We start from the raw sequence: 12,384 nt of genomic DNA, 5'->3' as shown, positions 1-12,384 counted from the left end.
TGAGGGGAAGCTGATTTGTTTTAAAGCAAGGTTTTTCATTGATTTTTTTAAAATTATGCAAGTGTTTCTATTGATTTGTTTCACAAAAGTTTGTTTTTTAAGAAACGCAAATCTGGAATCACGTTGCCATTGGTAGCACCCTCATACCTAAGCACTGCACTGTGCATTTCTACTTGGAAAAGTAAATAGGTTGTAAGCATCTATATTGATAGGTGCAAAATGCTTGTGTTTTATGCTGTGCTGCAGCTTGCCATCAATTCTCAGAATAATAAAACTTGTCAGAAGAGCAGGGAAAGAAAAATAGTATTGCCTGCCCCCTGCTGGCCAGGAGGAAGAAAAGAAACCCTGGCTCAGGACTGAACCAAGAAAAAAAATCTACACTTGCAGCTCCTGCTACCTTAAGCTTGCCTGTGATAGAAAGAAAGAGAGAAACAGACAGACAGAAGATCCAGACCATGCAGAAAGAAAGATCTGTACTGTGGACAAAGGCTGAGATGGAGGGAGACTGGGTGAAACTGCTTGAGAGAGTGGACAGCAAGAACCACAGTTAATATGCTGGGCTGCAAAGAAAGGACTACATGACAGAGGGAGGACTCCCTAAATCTGTAGAGGCTCCTAATATGTTTTCTTTTTGAAGAAGCAAATTATATTCTGTTTTGGATGCATCAGGCTAAGTATTAGGCTTTCAGCTGCACTCCTTCCATGATTAAAGCCGCACCTCCTTTTTGCTCATGTTACCAAAACATGCACAATATCAGCACAGTACCCTGTACTGCCTTGTATGTAATTCCAGATAAAAATACACTAAGATGGGGATAAAGTTGAAAAGACCTCTCAGTAGTGTAGAGTAAATTACCAGGAGTACAGTGTTTCTTTGCATCTTGAAACATCTACTTTGATGATGTATCACACACAAGACTTAGTGGTGTTTAGTGGGAATTTACTGCTCCTGGGCCGTGCACCTGGGAACGCAGCATGTTGAGCCAGGGCACAGCATCCCCAGCTGGCGGGGGGTCCAGAGGATCAGCCTACAAGCCCAGAGCTGCTCTGACTTGGCTCAGCATGTTATAGAGGGGCAGGATGGGACACAAGGTTGCTACACTATGGGGCTAGCCAGCAGGGCAGCCCCCGCACTGCAGCAACCTCATGCCCTAGCCAGCCTTAGTCACTATCTACATGTGCGTTGCAGCACATGTAACTCTGCTGTAGGATAGTACTTGTCCCGGACAATTAATTTACTGTATCCTAATACAAGTGCACAGGTAGATGGTGTAGCTAATTAGTCAGCTCCACAGTAAAGTGCACATGTAGATGCACTTAGTGTGTCTTAAAGGTATATGACTGGAATGGATGTCTTCATTAGGCATTTGTGGGGCATGTCTACATGCATGTCCAACTGCACAGCACTTGTTTTAGCACAAGTACTAAATGACTGTGCAGTGACTGCCATTACTGTGAGTCCCAGTGGCACACAGCTCCTTTCCGACCCTACTGCACAGTAGCTTGTTGCTACTGCTCAGTAGCGTTGGCATCACAGTTTGTGCCCACAGATGCTACATAGCATCTCATGTAGACACGCCAACAGATTACAATACATGAGCAAAGCTTTGTTCTGCTACTGTACATGTGCAAGAGGGTAAGTGAAGAAAACACCCACAAAATGTCAATGTATATGCTACCTCACACATTTTCTATATCATCTCTTCCTTCTTACGCTTACAGGCACTTTTACTTTAACTGTCATGAGATGTACAGGGTATACCCAGCCAGTATTAAGTAAGGAAATCTTGTTTGGAGAACAGGGTGCCCCAATGTACCATGTAGTGGGTATTAATTTCACTGTTTCATACAACGCACAACAACAATTTATGTAGTAACTGTAGTAACTAGTACACACATTTAAATAATTGTTTCCAACAATAAACTAAATATACAGTCTGCATAATGGCTTTACTTGCAGGTCACTTTATGGACATGTTTTGATGCAAAACAGAAAGAAGGAAAATAAAAACACAATAGCAAACAGAGTACCCATAAACTATTAAAAGTGAACCAAATACTACTCCCCCTGAAGTCCACAAGAATCTTGCTACTGACTTTAATTGAAGTAACACTGAGTTGCTTACAAACAATGGAGTTAACTGTCCTCTTACACTAGTATCATTCCATTAACTTTAATGGAGTTATTTCTAGTTTACAGCAAATTAAGATCAAAATCATGGGTTCAGTTTGCCAAACCTGCCAGTTTCTCCTCTGTTGTTTATTACTGCCCTATACCCTGGAGAAAATGCAAAGCTCATGTTGTGTATGAAAGGGTTTTTTTCAATCATACAAGAATCTTTAGCAAAAACATTGTGTAGTTGAACTTTTTGTTAGCCTCCCAAATTTAGCTCACAAAAATTGGGAACGCAAAATATTCAGATAACTTGGACAGGGCTGGTTACTGGGAATGTGATGTTGCTTCCAAGGGGCAGGTTTGCAATCTGTTGCAGTACAGCTTCAAATATTTACATACCATTGAGTTGTTGTTTAAAAAAAAAAAGATTAGCAATGCCACTAGTATGACAGGAAGCAAACACCTAGGTTAAAGAGTGACCTTGGGACTCCTGCTTCCTAGCTTCTGGTTGTTTAACAATTTGCATTGAAGTCATGACAGGAATGGTGCCTGACACCGCTCTCTGTGCATCCCCTGCTGGCCATAGTATTCAAGCCACTTCAATGATGGCATAAATGCTGGTGACAAGTAAGACTGGAGGGTGAGCCAGGAAAAAGAAGGAAAAAGTTGAAGGAAAACCCTGAATCTCTCCTGCCCTAACCTCCTTTTACTGCATTCTCCTTTTCTGTGTGAATTGATCTCGGTGAGAAATTGAGGGTCCAAGTATAAGGTGAGGTAGGAAAATGCAAAAAAGTCATTCTTATTTAACTTCAGGTCTCATTAACTTCAGGTCAATGGTAAATAGCTCTAAGAACAGCCAAAATGCAGATATTTTACACACACTCAATGATGAAGGTTCAGACAAAAACCATTATGTCAGAACCTGAGTGTAGCTTAATTAATATAAATGCTGTACTTCTAAATGCAAGAGCAATGTTACTACAACATAAATTACAAAAAATACTCCTATAAATAAGTTTATTCTACATAACAATAAACAATAAAATGTTGCATACAATCTGCCTTTAAAAACCATCTATGTTTTGATTTTCACACTCTCTTCCTGTTTTGTTGAGCTTTTATTGCCTCAGCTAGAGAAAGTCAATTCAGAAGACGCCTTTCTCTCCAGCCAAATCTGATTAAAGTTCCTTGAACATGTTTTAAAATTAGTCATTTTTCAATTATCTGTGTTTAAAAAGTAGTTCTGCCTGTGGGCTTAATAGGTCTGCTTATGGGAAGGGGTGTACTTTTGAAATACAATTCAGAAAAGGCATACTTTTAAATATCAGTAGGTTTCTATGTAAGCAATGAGCATTCCTTACTCTGAAAGTATGAACCAGCCAAAGCAGCAAACTCCAAAAATCATGAATCGGAGTGAGCATGTGCAGAGATGTTCATCTCTGGTTTCTCTGCAGCCGGCCTCCAAATGAGCTCATAAAATGAAAGTATATATAATGCAACTCTACAACTTGGCTGAACCTCTCTCATTTTCATTGTGGACACAAAGATATACAGTTGCAAAGCCATGTCCATTATGAAAGCCACCTCGTTGGCAGGTTTCTCTCTCTCTCTCCCTCTCCCTCTCTCTTAATGTTGCTTCTGCATCTGGGTATGTGCTGAGTGTGCAGACAACCAAAACAAAAAGATAAATGAAACACAACCTGGCTGTGGCTGGGACGCTGTCTTGCTTTTGTATCCCATCTACTGCAGATCAACCAGCCTACTTCCAAATGAAGATGCATGTTGGGGAAAGCATCCCCTTCTTTGTGCCATCCATCCCTAAGGCAATCCCCACATCTCATACCACCCCTTTCCTAATGCATTTCAGTGAGAGAGGGGGGGAGAAAAATAAAGACTAGGAGTAACACACTTATGTTGCATGTTATTCCAGACATGGTACAAGGTGCCAGCAAGCAAGACTCAGTTATTAAAAGAGCAACTTCAGGGCTGGCTTTAGGACTTGAGCCAGCCCTGCCCGGCTGAGCCAGGCACTGGGCTGCAATCAATGGGGCTGCATGGCAGGCCCGGTGTTATTTGCAGGTGTCAGCAAAGCTGAGGCCGCCGCAGGCAGCTCCAGCAGGGCAGGGCGGAGGGAAGAACCTGCTAAGAGGCAGAAGGGGGATGCGGTTCAGCAGGGCAAGGGCTGGGGAGGTTGCGAATGGTGGGAACAGGTGGGAAGCCACCAAAAAAACCCCAAAAAACAACCCCCAATCCACCCTACTGTATTTTTTTTCCCTCCCCCCTCCCCCCCCCCGAGGGCTTGGGGCATAAGAAACACCCTGCACATCTGGACACGTGTGGCGCGGGGTCCCTTACCACTCGGCCCGAGAAGCGCTCGAGGGCCCGCTTGACCTTGCCGTACGTGCCCTTGCCCAGCGTCTCCTGCAGCTCGTAGCGGTGCTTCAGGTTGTGCTTGTGGTGGTGCCGCTTCACACCCTGCTGCTTGCGGGGCGCGGGGGCCTCGCCCGCCGCCGGCTCCTCCGCGCTCCGCTCCGGGGGGCCGCCCGCCGGCTCCGCGCCCTCCATCGCCCTCAGCGCCGCGCCCGGCCGGCCGCCGGCGGGGGGCCGCATCCGCCGGCCCCGGCCCTCGCCTCGGCCCCGCCGCGCTCACACACGCGCGCGCATGCAGCACACGCCCGCACGGCACACGGATGTACACACACACTCACCGCACACACCACACACAGCACGCGTATGCACACACACCGCGCACGCTCACCGCACACACCACGCGTATATGTACACACACACACACGGAGCGCGCACTCACCGTACACACGCACAGCACACCTAGACGTCCGCACAGCACACGGCTGTGTACACTCACCGCGCACACTACACGCGTGCACCCTCACTGCGCACCTCTATGTACGCACACGGTGCACACTCCCAGCACACGGATAGGTACACACACACACTCGCCGCACACGCGTGCACACTCACGGCACACGTGTGCGCACACGCATGCACACAAACAGCGCACCCCCGGCTCTCGCAGCACACGTGTCCGTACACACACACACACACACACACACACACGACCGCTCAGCACAAGTGCGCGCATGCACACACGGGGCACACGTTTAAGTACACTCGCACACACGTATACACACACACACGCGCGGGGGGGGCTATGCAAAGCCCGTGGCGGCTACACACGTGCGGCTGGAAGACGCCCGTGTCCCCCGGGCCGAAGCGGGGCCGGCGGCAGGCGGCGGAGGCGCCTCTTCATAGTCCCGCTGCGCAGCCGGCGGCGGGCGGCTGCCTCCCTGCCCCTCTGCCCAGGGCCCGGCAGCCGCGCTCGCCTCTGGCCGCGCTTGGGGCGGGGAGGCGAGGGCGAGCCAGTGACTAGCGGATTTCCAGCCGGGAGCCGCCCCGCTCCCTCCCACCCTCTCCCCCGTGCAGGCGCGGGGCGGGCCGTGGGCCGGGCAGGCGGCCGCCGGGGCGGGGAGAGGCAGCAGCGGGGACGCCCCGCGGAGCAGCCGGCGGCCCCGCCTGAGAGGGACCGAAAGAGGCGGACAGCGGGGCACAACAGGGACAATAGAGGACTCCCCACCCAGAGACGCGATGATGATGAGACAGGGCGTCTGCCTTCTCAGACCCACCGGGGGCTGGTGTGGTGTCACCCACAGCCAGGCCTTTTCTTTGCCCCCTTGCTTTCCTGCAGTGCCTCCAAGTGCTTTCCCAATGCTCGTGGCCAAAGAAATACCTAGGTTATGTTAAAACGATCCTTCAGCCCATGTCTTCAAGCACAAAGCCTCTCTCCCCCCCATACAAAGCAGCTTGTACTTTGTAGGCGCAAGCACACGCAGGCGAGCACTTCACCTTCCAGCCGTGCGGAGTACCGATTGAAATTCGTCCCTGCAAAAAAAACAAAAGGACAAGAAAAACCTGGTGACGAATAATTGACAGTGTAGGCGCCCGCGCAGGGATTTTTTTATTTTTATTTTTTTACAATGTGGGTCGAAGGGCTTGCACCTGCAGTGCACAGACATCAATATATGCGCGCACAATTATGTGTGGGTACACACAGGGACTGGATAAAGGCCCAGATAAAATTGTAGTCATTAATGTCTAGAAATTTTTTCCAGAAAACGATTACATGTCCCAGGAGCCCAACAGCTCTGTAGGGTTTTTCTGTAATTAGAACTTTTCGATAAACAGAGGGCACCCCCGCTGGCTTGCCCTATTGGCAGAGTGCACCAACTGTGACCCTGTTCAGGGGCCAGGCAAGTATTTTTAACCTATTAGGAAAATCTGAAGAATCCAAATTCTGCTCTGATTTACCTCGGGGCAACATAGTGTCAAGCTTTGGGGCCTACCGAGACACCCCAGAGACTGTGCTGAGGGTACTGCACTTACTGGCTTGGCACCTCCAACTAGCTGGTCTGATGTGAAAACCCAGCTCCCTGGGAGGTCACTTGGTTGCCAAGGTTAGCATGTTGTGATGACTGAGTGCGGGGGTGTGAAGTGTTTTGTGCAGCACCCCTAGCTTGTTGGGAGTATATGAAAGGCTTCATTCTGCTAGCAGTGCTGTAGCAAAGTGAGGGGCGAGCAGGGTGACCACCCTGGGCGCAGAAGTGAAGGGATGCCAACAGGCGCCACACAGCCAGAGCGGGGCACAGGATGGAGCTGCGAACAGCTCATTTCAGGGTGGGAGTGGGGATGGGGAAAGGGCAGCTCCCACTGCTGCATGCACTCCTGAGCAAGCATGGGGGGCGCATGTGCCCCCTGGATCGGTGTGCGGGGCAAGGGTGGGCTGCCACTGCAGTCTTTGCCCTGGGTGCCAAACTTCACTGCTATGACACTGTCTGCTAGGAATCTGGAGGAGCACCTCCAGCTTGTTGCAGTAAGAAAAAGGAGCATGCCTTGGTGAGGTTACTGGCTTAGCCTCACTAACTTGATGGGCTGATGTGAAAGCACAGGTCCCTGTGTACCCACTGACTCTGCACCTTCATCTTTGAAACATCAGGGCATCCATGCTGCTGAGACTTGAGGTCCATCCAGTTCAGTCTCCTGTTTCCAGTGAAGGCTGACAGCTGACACTTCAGAGGAAGAAGGCAAAATGGCTACTAATATTACATTCCATCCTCATCTTTTAAAGTTAAAGACTGACTTAAATCCTGAAGCATGAGACTTACTATCCCTTCCCTCAAGGAAGAGAGGGAAAGGGGAATTCATTCTGTGCTGGTAAAAGAAAGGATATCTGTGTGCCCCTTTTTTCTCCCCAATGTAATCTCTGGAAAGATGACCTGAGCAAGTGGTACTTGAGTGGTACTTGCTATCTGAAAGTTTGTCCAAGAGCTCCCAACCACACAGTTGATCCAGTAAAAGATATTACAAAAAAAAAGAAGTACTTGCCTCTCTCACAATTTCCTGGACCATTACAGCTACAACACTTGAGACCTATGACAGAAATTGTATGGCCTTAGTTATGCAAGAATTCAGTCTAAAGGGTCATAACGATTCCCACTGGACTTAAACTTTAGAAATCTAAAGGCCACCTCCAGACAATATTTTTAATAAGATAATCAAGTGTGATGAGTATCCTGGAAATCCTGTCTGGGTTGCACAGACTGGTATGACATATTGGAAATGAGCTGACTGTGTGTTTTTGTTTCGGTTTTGTTTTTTGGGGGGGGGGGGTTGAGGGGGAGGGGGGGGACCAGAGCTGTGGGAAGAACTGAACAACTGTTTTGCCTTTGTTCACTTGGTGAAAGAAGAAAAAATATGTCTACTATAAAATGTAGAAAAACTGGATAGGATTCTTTCCTGTATCTAGATCTCGCTGAATGCAGGGCAGAGGGAGTGGATTAATAGAAAGATGGTTACAGCTCTTTAGTTGTTCAGTCTGCGCCTCTTCAGCCCTGGAGCCACAAAAAGTTAGAGCAGTCTGGGATCTGCTCTAGTTTATATCAGTGGGCAATCCGCTGGAATGCTGCAGTTCTCCAGACATGATTCCTCTTTCACCTTTGGCAAGGAGAGCAGGAAGGTGTAGGAACACCAATCTTAGCCTGCTGGAGAGCTCCCCCTCTAGTGGAATTCGCTAGCCAGATACAATCAGTTTCCTGTCCATTGTACATCCTGAACAGTACAATGGGGTCAATTATGTGCCCCAAATGGAAAGATATGCAATGTAATAACATTAGGGAAACAACAAATTCAAATATGCCCCTTCTCAAAGAAAGGCTTTCTGCAAGTCCATTCATAGCATCTGAAAAGTAGGCTGTCACTTAAGAAAGCTTAGGAATACAAAGAGTTACCTGTAACTCCAAGCAATGTCAGTGGCAACTGTAGATGCTCAGTACCTTTAGAAATTTTTTACTTTTTCTTTTCTGTACCTAGCTTTGGGCACTCAGGCTTAACAATTCTGCCTAAGTGCCTTTACAATTCCTTCTATTTGCTGTGTTCTGTAAGATTCATAGATGCTGACATCTAATTCTTCCCATGTATTTCAGTGGGAGGAATTAATCTTCAAAATTCAAAGTAATTTCCTACAAATTATTCTTTTCAATGCTGATACCAAGTGTTTTCCATGCAGCAATTATGTATATTGTAGACCTGCTAAGTGAAAAGGCATAATTTGTATGTAATTATTTTCTGGCCATAATCACACTGTAATGTTTGCAAAGTATTTAAGTAGTATTACTATTGTGCCAAAGTACAAGACACAGCGCAATGGCAAGTTGGTTTACATGCATGACTGGCCTTTAAAGTCATTATAGTACTGGACAGAGATAAATCACAATGTTATATAAAGATATGTATATACTCAGGGTGATGTACTGGTCCCTTAGAGTTCAATCCTGCACAGTAATGAGTATTCTAGTCCAGTTCCGGATAAACATCTGTGTGCTTTAAATTTAGCAGGTGACTAGTTGCACTATTCACACATTTAAAGCTACACATATGCTTAAGCATTTTGCTGGATCAGGCTAGCGTGCCCAGTGCAATGAAGAATCAAACCTTAAGCAATTACATATGTGAAAACACTAGAATAGAAAATCAGAGGGAAACCAAACAGTACATCTTTTCCTTTCATTTAAATGCATTACAGCTTTTGGGGAAGTTGAAATGAGAATGTGGTAGCATGTTCAACTAAATTATAGGGATAATCCTTTTGAAACTGAAAGGGCTGGCATCAGTCTTCTGCTGCAGTTTTCCATATATTATTTGCCTTGACAGGTCACATCCTCTCTTGGCACTTAAGTTCTTTATGAAAGTGCTTTATAAAAATGATGAGATTCAAGAAGATTGGGGATAAAGGACGTACTGCTGAGAGACTCCCTAACAAACTGTGTGTGTGTGTGTGCATGTACACGTATGTCAGGAGATTAGCGCTCCTTTGAGCTGTGGCTCAGCCAGAGTGTTTTGTATTTGCCCTGGATATATCACTTCACTAATAACATAATATTTCAGTGAAGTCATAAACACTTGGTCTCATCACAGAGCTTTATGGACCATGAAAGAACTACTCTGCTGAGAAGCAGTAATAACAGGAAAAGTCATTTAATTGTCTAGGTCGGGGGGTCCTTCTGGGAGTTAAGGAACCAACAGGAACTAGAACCTAATGCTAGGAGGCCCCTTGGAAAATCCCAGTCTCACATTTCAAACATTTGTTTCCAGAGGTGTAAATGAGGGATCAGATTATAAATTAATTCTACTTTCTTCTAAATAATGATTATCTCTGTAATTGTGGTCACATGGTAATGATGAAGTAGCTACAGGTTTTACACCTGGAAGGCCAGTTACCAGCTGAATTTAGAAGGACTCCTCACCAACTCTCTAGTTATTTGCTTATAATCTGTTTTTTTATGTTCCTCACTGCTGCAGCATCTGAGCACCTCCCAGCCATTCATGAATTCAGTCATATGATGCTCCTGTGAAGTAATATCACTGTTTCATAGATAGATCAGTTAAGACTGAAAACTTTCCAAAACTCTCCTGGGTACATTGCTTTTTTGAGTGCTCTCCTTTAGAGACATCAGTCCTGAATGTCAGGAGAGCTGAACACCCTTGATTCCAATTCAGGTCAGTGGGAGCTCTTGCTTCTCCCACTCTTCTCTATGTAGATATTCTTTTAATGCATATAAAACTCTAGGATGACATTAGTGTTTATTGAATTACGTAAATATTATTTTTATGGCTGAAATGAGGCATACAGTACAAAGTATAAAACAATCCAAGGGGGCATCAATTCTGACAACGTTAAGTCATACCTGTCAGCAGGCTGTAATAAAGAAAACTGACTTTCCATCTTTCATTATCATTTGACGGAACGTCCTATCAATAGAAACTGTAAAAGGCAAGGAAATAAGCAGTTAAGTCACTCAACACTGATTCACAGACCACTCATCACTTCCCTTTCTCATCCTCAATTACATCCCTTCCATCACCCCTATATTTCTAGTCTTGTAACAATCAACAGCCAGCCTTATTTCTAGCCATCAATGCATTACACTAGCACACACAGACACACAGAAATCAGTTCTTTATTCTGCCCTGAATTTCAACCCAAAATTAGAACAGTCACTAACAGAGTTTACGTGTTCATGTAACTTTACAGAGAAACTTACCTTACACTCTTTGCAGTTTGACATTATACTTCAGTCAGTTATAAGCTTTGATATAATGACATATGTGGTGAGTTTAATGAACATCACACCAACACTGCATTCATCATCATAATTCGTGAACCTACAACCAGTAAAAGATGATGGAGTTCAGGGGTGCTTGATGGCTGTTCCAGACAAGGGTGGAGATATGTGCCTATCCACCATGCCTGGGAACCAGTTGAGGCTGATGAAAGTAACGTACAGCTGAATCCTCAAATGGATTAACTAATTATTTATTTGCTGGGTCTGGTTTGCTTTGGTGGATCATGAAGTTTAGGAACCTTAACTCAGAACTCTACATGGGAATATAATGTGGAAGTGTGAACTTTTGTCAGGCTGACCTTTTCATCCTGGTGACTCAGAGATGAGATGAAGCAGATAATCCCACTAGGAATCTGGGAATCCCTGGTCAGTTTGACCTGATCATGATGTCACATCCCCTGGAAGGCTCCATTACTGTGCTGTGTTCCAGGCTTGCCTGGAGCTTTAGCATTGCATGTATTCTTTGCACTGATGCCTATGATGAAGATCAAACTTAATTTTTGCTCAAGCTGTTTGATAAGATAATTGGACTCATGAATCTTGTACAAACGGTTGTACAAATCTTTCCATGCACAAGCCCAGCAATTACACACATAACCAATTTTCTCTTAAAGTTATAGACCTAGGAAAAAGAGCTGGAAGTAGGTATATTTGTAGCCTTTTCTCATCTTTTTTTAAAAGATGTATTTCTTAGAGCTGAGAGGCACTAAACAAATGATAGTCCTATGACTTTTTTCATACATGGCATCAAACAGCCTTTGGATCATAATAGGTTTTGAACAAAACTAGCCTAATCTGGATTTCCTAGTGAAGCAGTTAGAAATATTTTGTGTCAGTGGGTCAGAATGGCCTAGTTCTGGTCTGAGGCAAGCTGGTGCTAGGAAACAGCTGCCACTATCACCACTTCTCCCTGTTAGCCAGCTGTGATGTGGCATGAGTGAAGCCCCCACCAGTGAACACCACCAAAGTCCCAGCTCTGCAGGCCAGATCCAATGACTAAGTAGGACAGATCCAGCCTACAGGCTGTAAGTCACCAACCCCTGTCCTAGTGGAATTGGTGGTCTACCAGGGAATGTTTGGGACCGTCTTCATCTTTTGCACTGAGAACACAGAGAAGAACCCCTGTAAGATTAATAAAAGTCACACCATTCCTGCATTCATTGTCATAACCCATGAGCCTATAACCAGGAGTTCAGGAGTGTCTGTTGGTTGCTCCAGATATGGGTAGGGATATGGGGCTATCAGTCATTGCTAGGAGGTAGCTGAGGCTACCTCTTACCTCTGTTAGATATCTGCCCACCATGATCATATATTGAGAAAAGTCAGCATTCTGTATAGTAAATGGGCAATATAAATGACTCTCCCACTTATGCCTTTGTGCAGGGTGCCTGGATATTGGTCAGGTATACAAAAGCAAAGAGCCATTATACATCTGCTTACTTCCTTTTTTGGAGTATTGTTTGGGGAGTCAGTGGAGTAGTGGCTCCATGCTCTTCCTTTCCCACACATAGCATTCTGGCTAAATCTATGGTCTGCTGGCCAGTAGAGAAGGGGAAACAGAGTCAGAACTGT

General features: G+C 45.6%; 1 protein-coding gene across 1 annotated transcript in view; it reads right to left on the bottom strand.

Moving 5' to 3' along the window:
* The window catches only part of NUAK1 (NUAK family kinase 1), a 68,466-nt gene extending 62,974 nt beyond the window's left edge, over window positions 1-5,492 (bottom strand). Inside the window, exon 1 of the mRNA XM_014606485.2 lies at window positions 4,472-5,492. Coding sequence (XP_014461971.2) covers window positions 4,472-4,726 — 255 coding nt within the window. The 5' untranslated portion in view covers window positions 4,727-5,492. The remainder of the gene's footprint in view (window positions 1-4,471) is intronic.
* Between the last annotated feature and the right edge of the window lie 6,892 nt (window positions 5,493-12,384).

Source organism: Alligator mississippiensis, chromosome 4, assembly GCF_030867095.1.
Source record: "Alligator mississippiensis isolate rAllMis1 chromosome 4, rAllMis1, whole genome shotgun sequence".
NCBI lineage: Eukaryota > Metazoa > Chordata > Crocodylia > Alligatoridae > Alligator > Alligator mississippiensis.
This window is presented reverse-complemented; position numbering and strand designations above follow the sequence as displayed.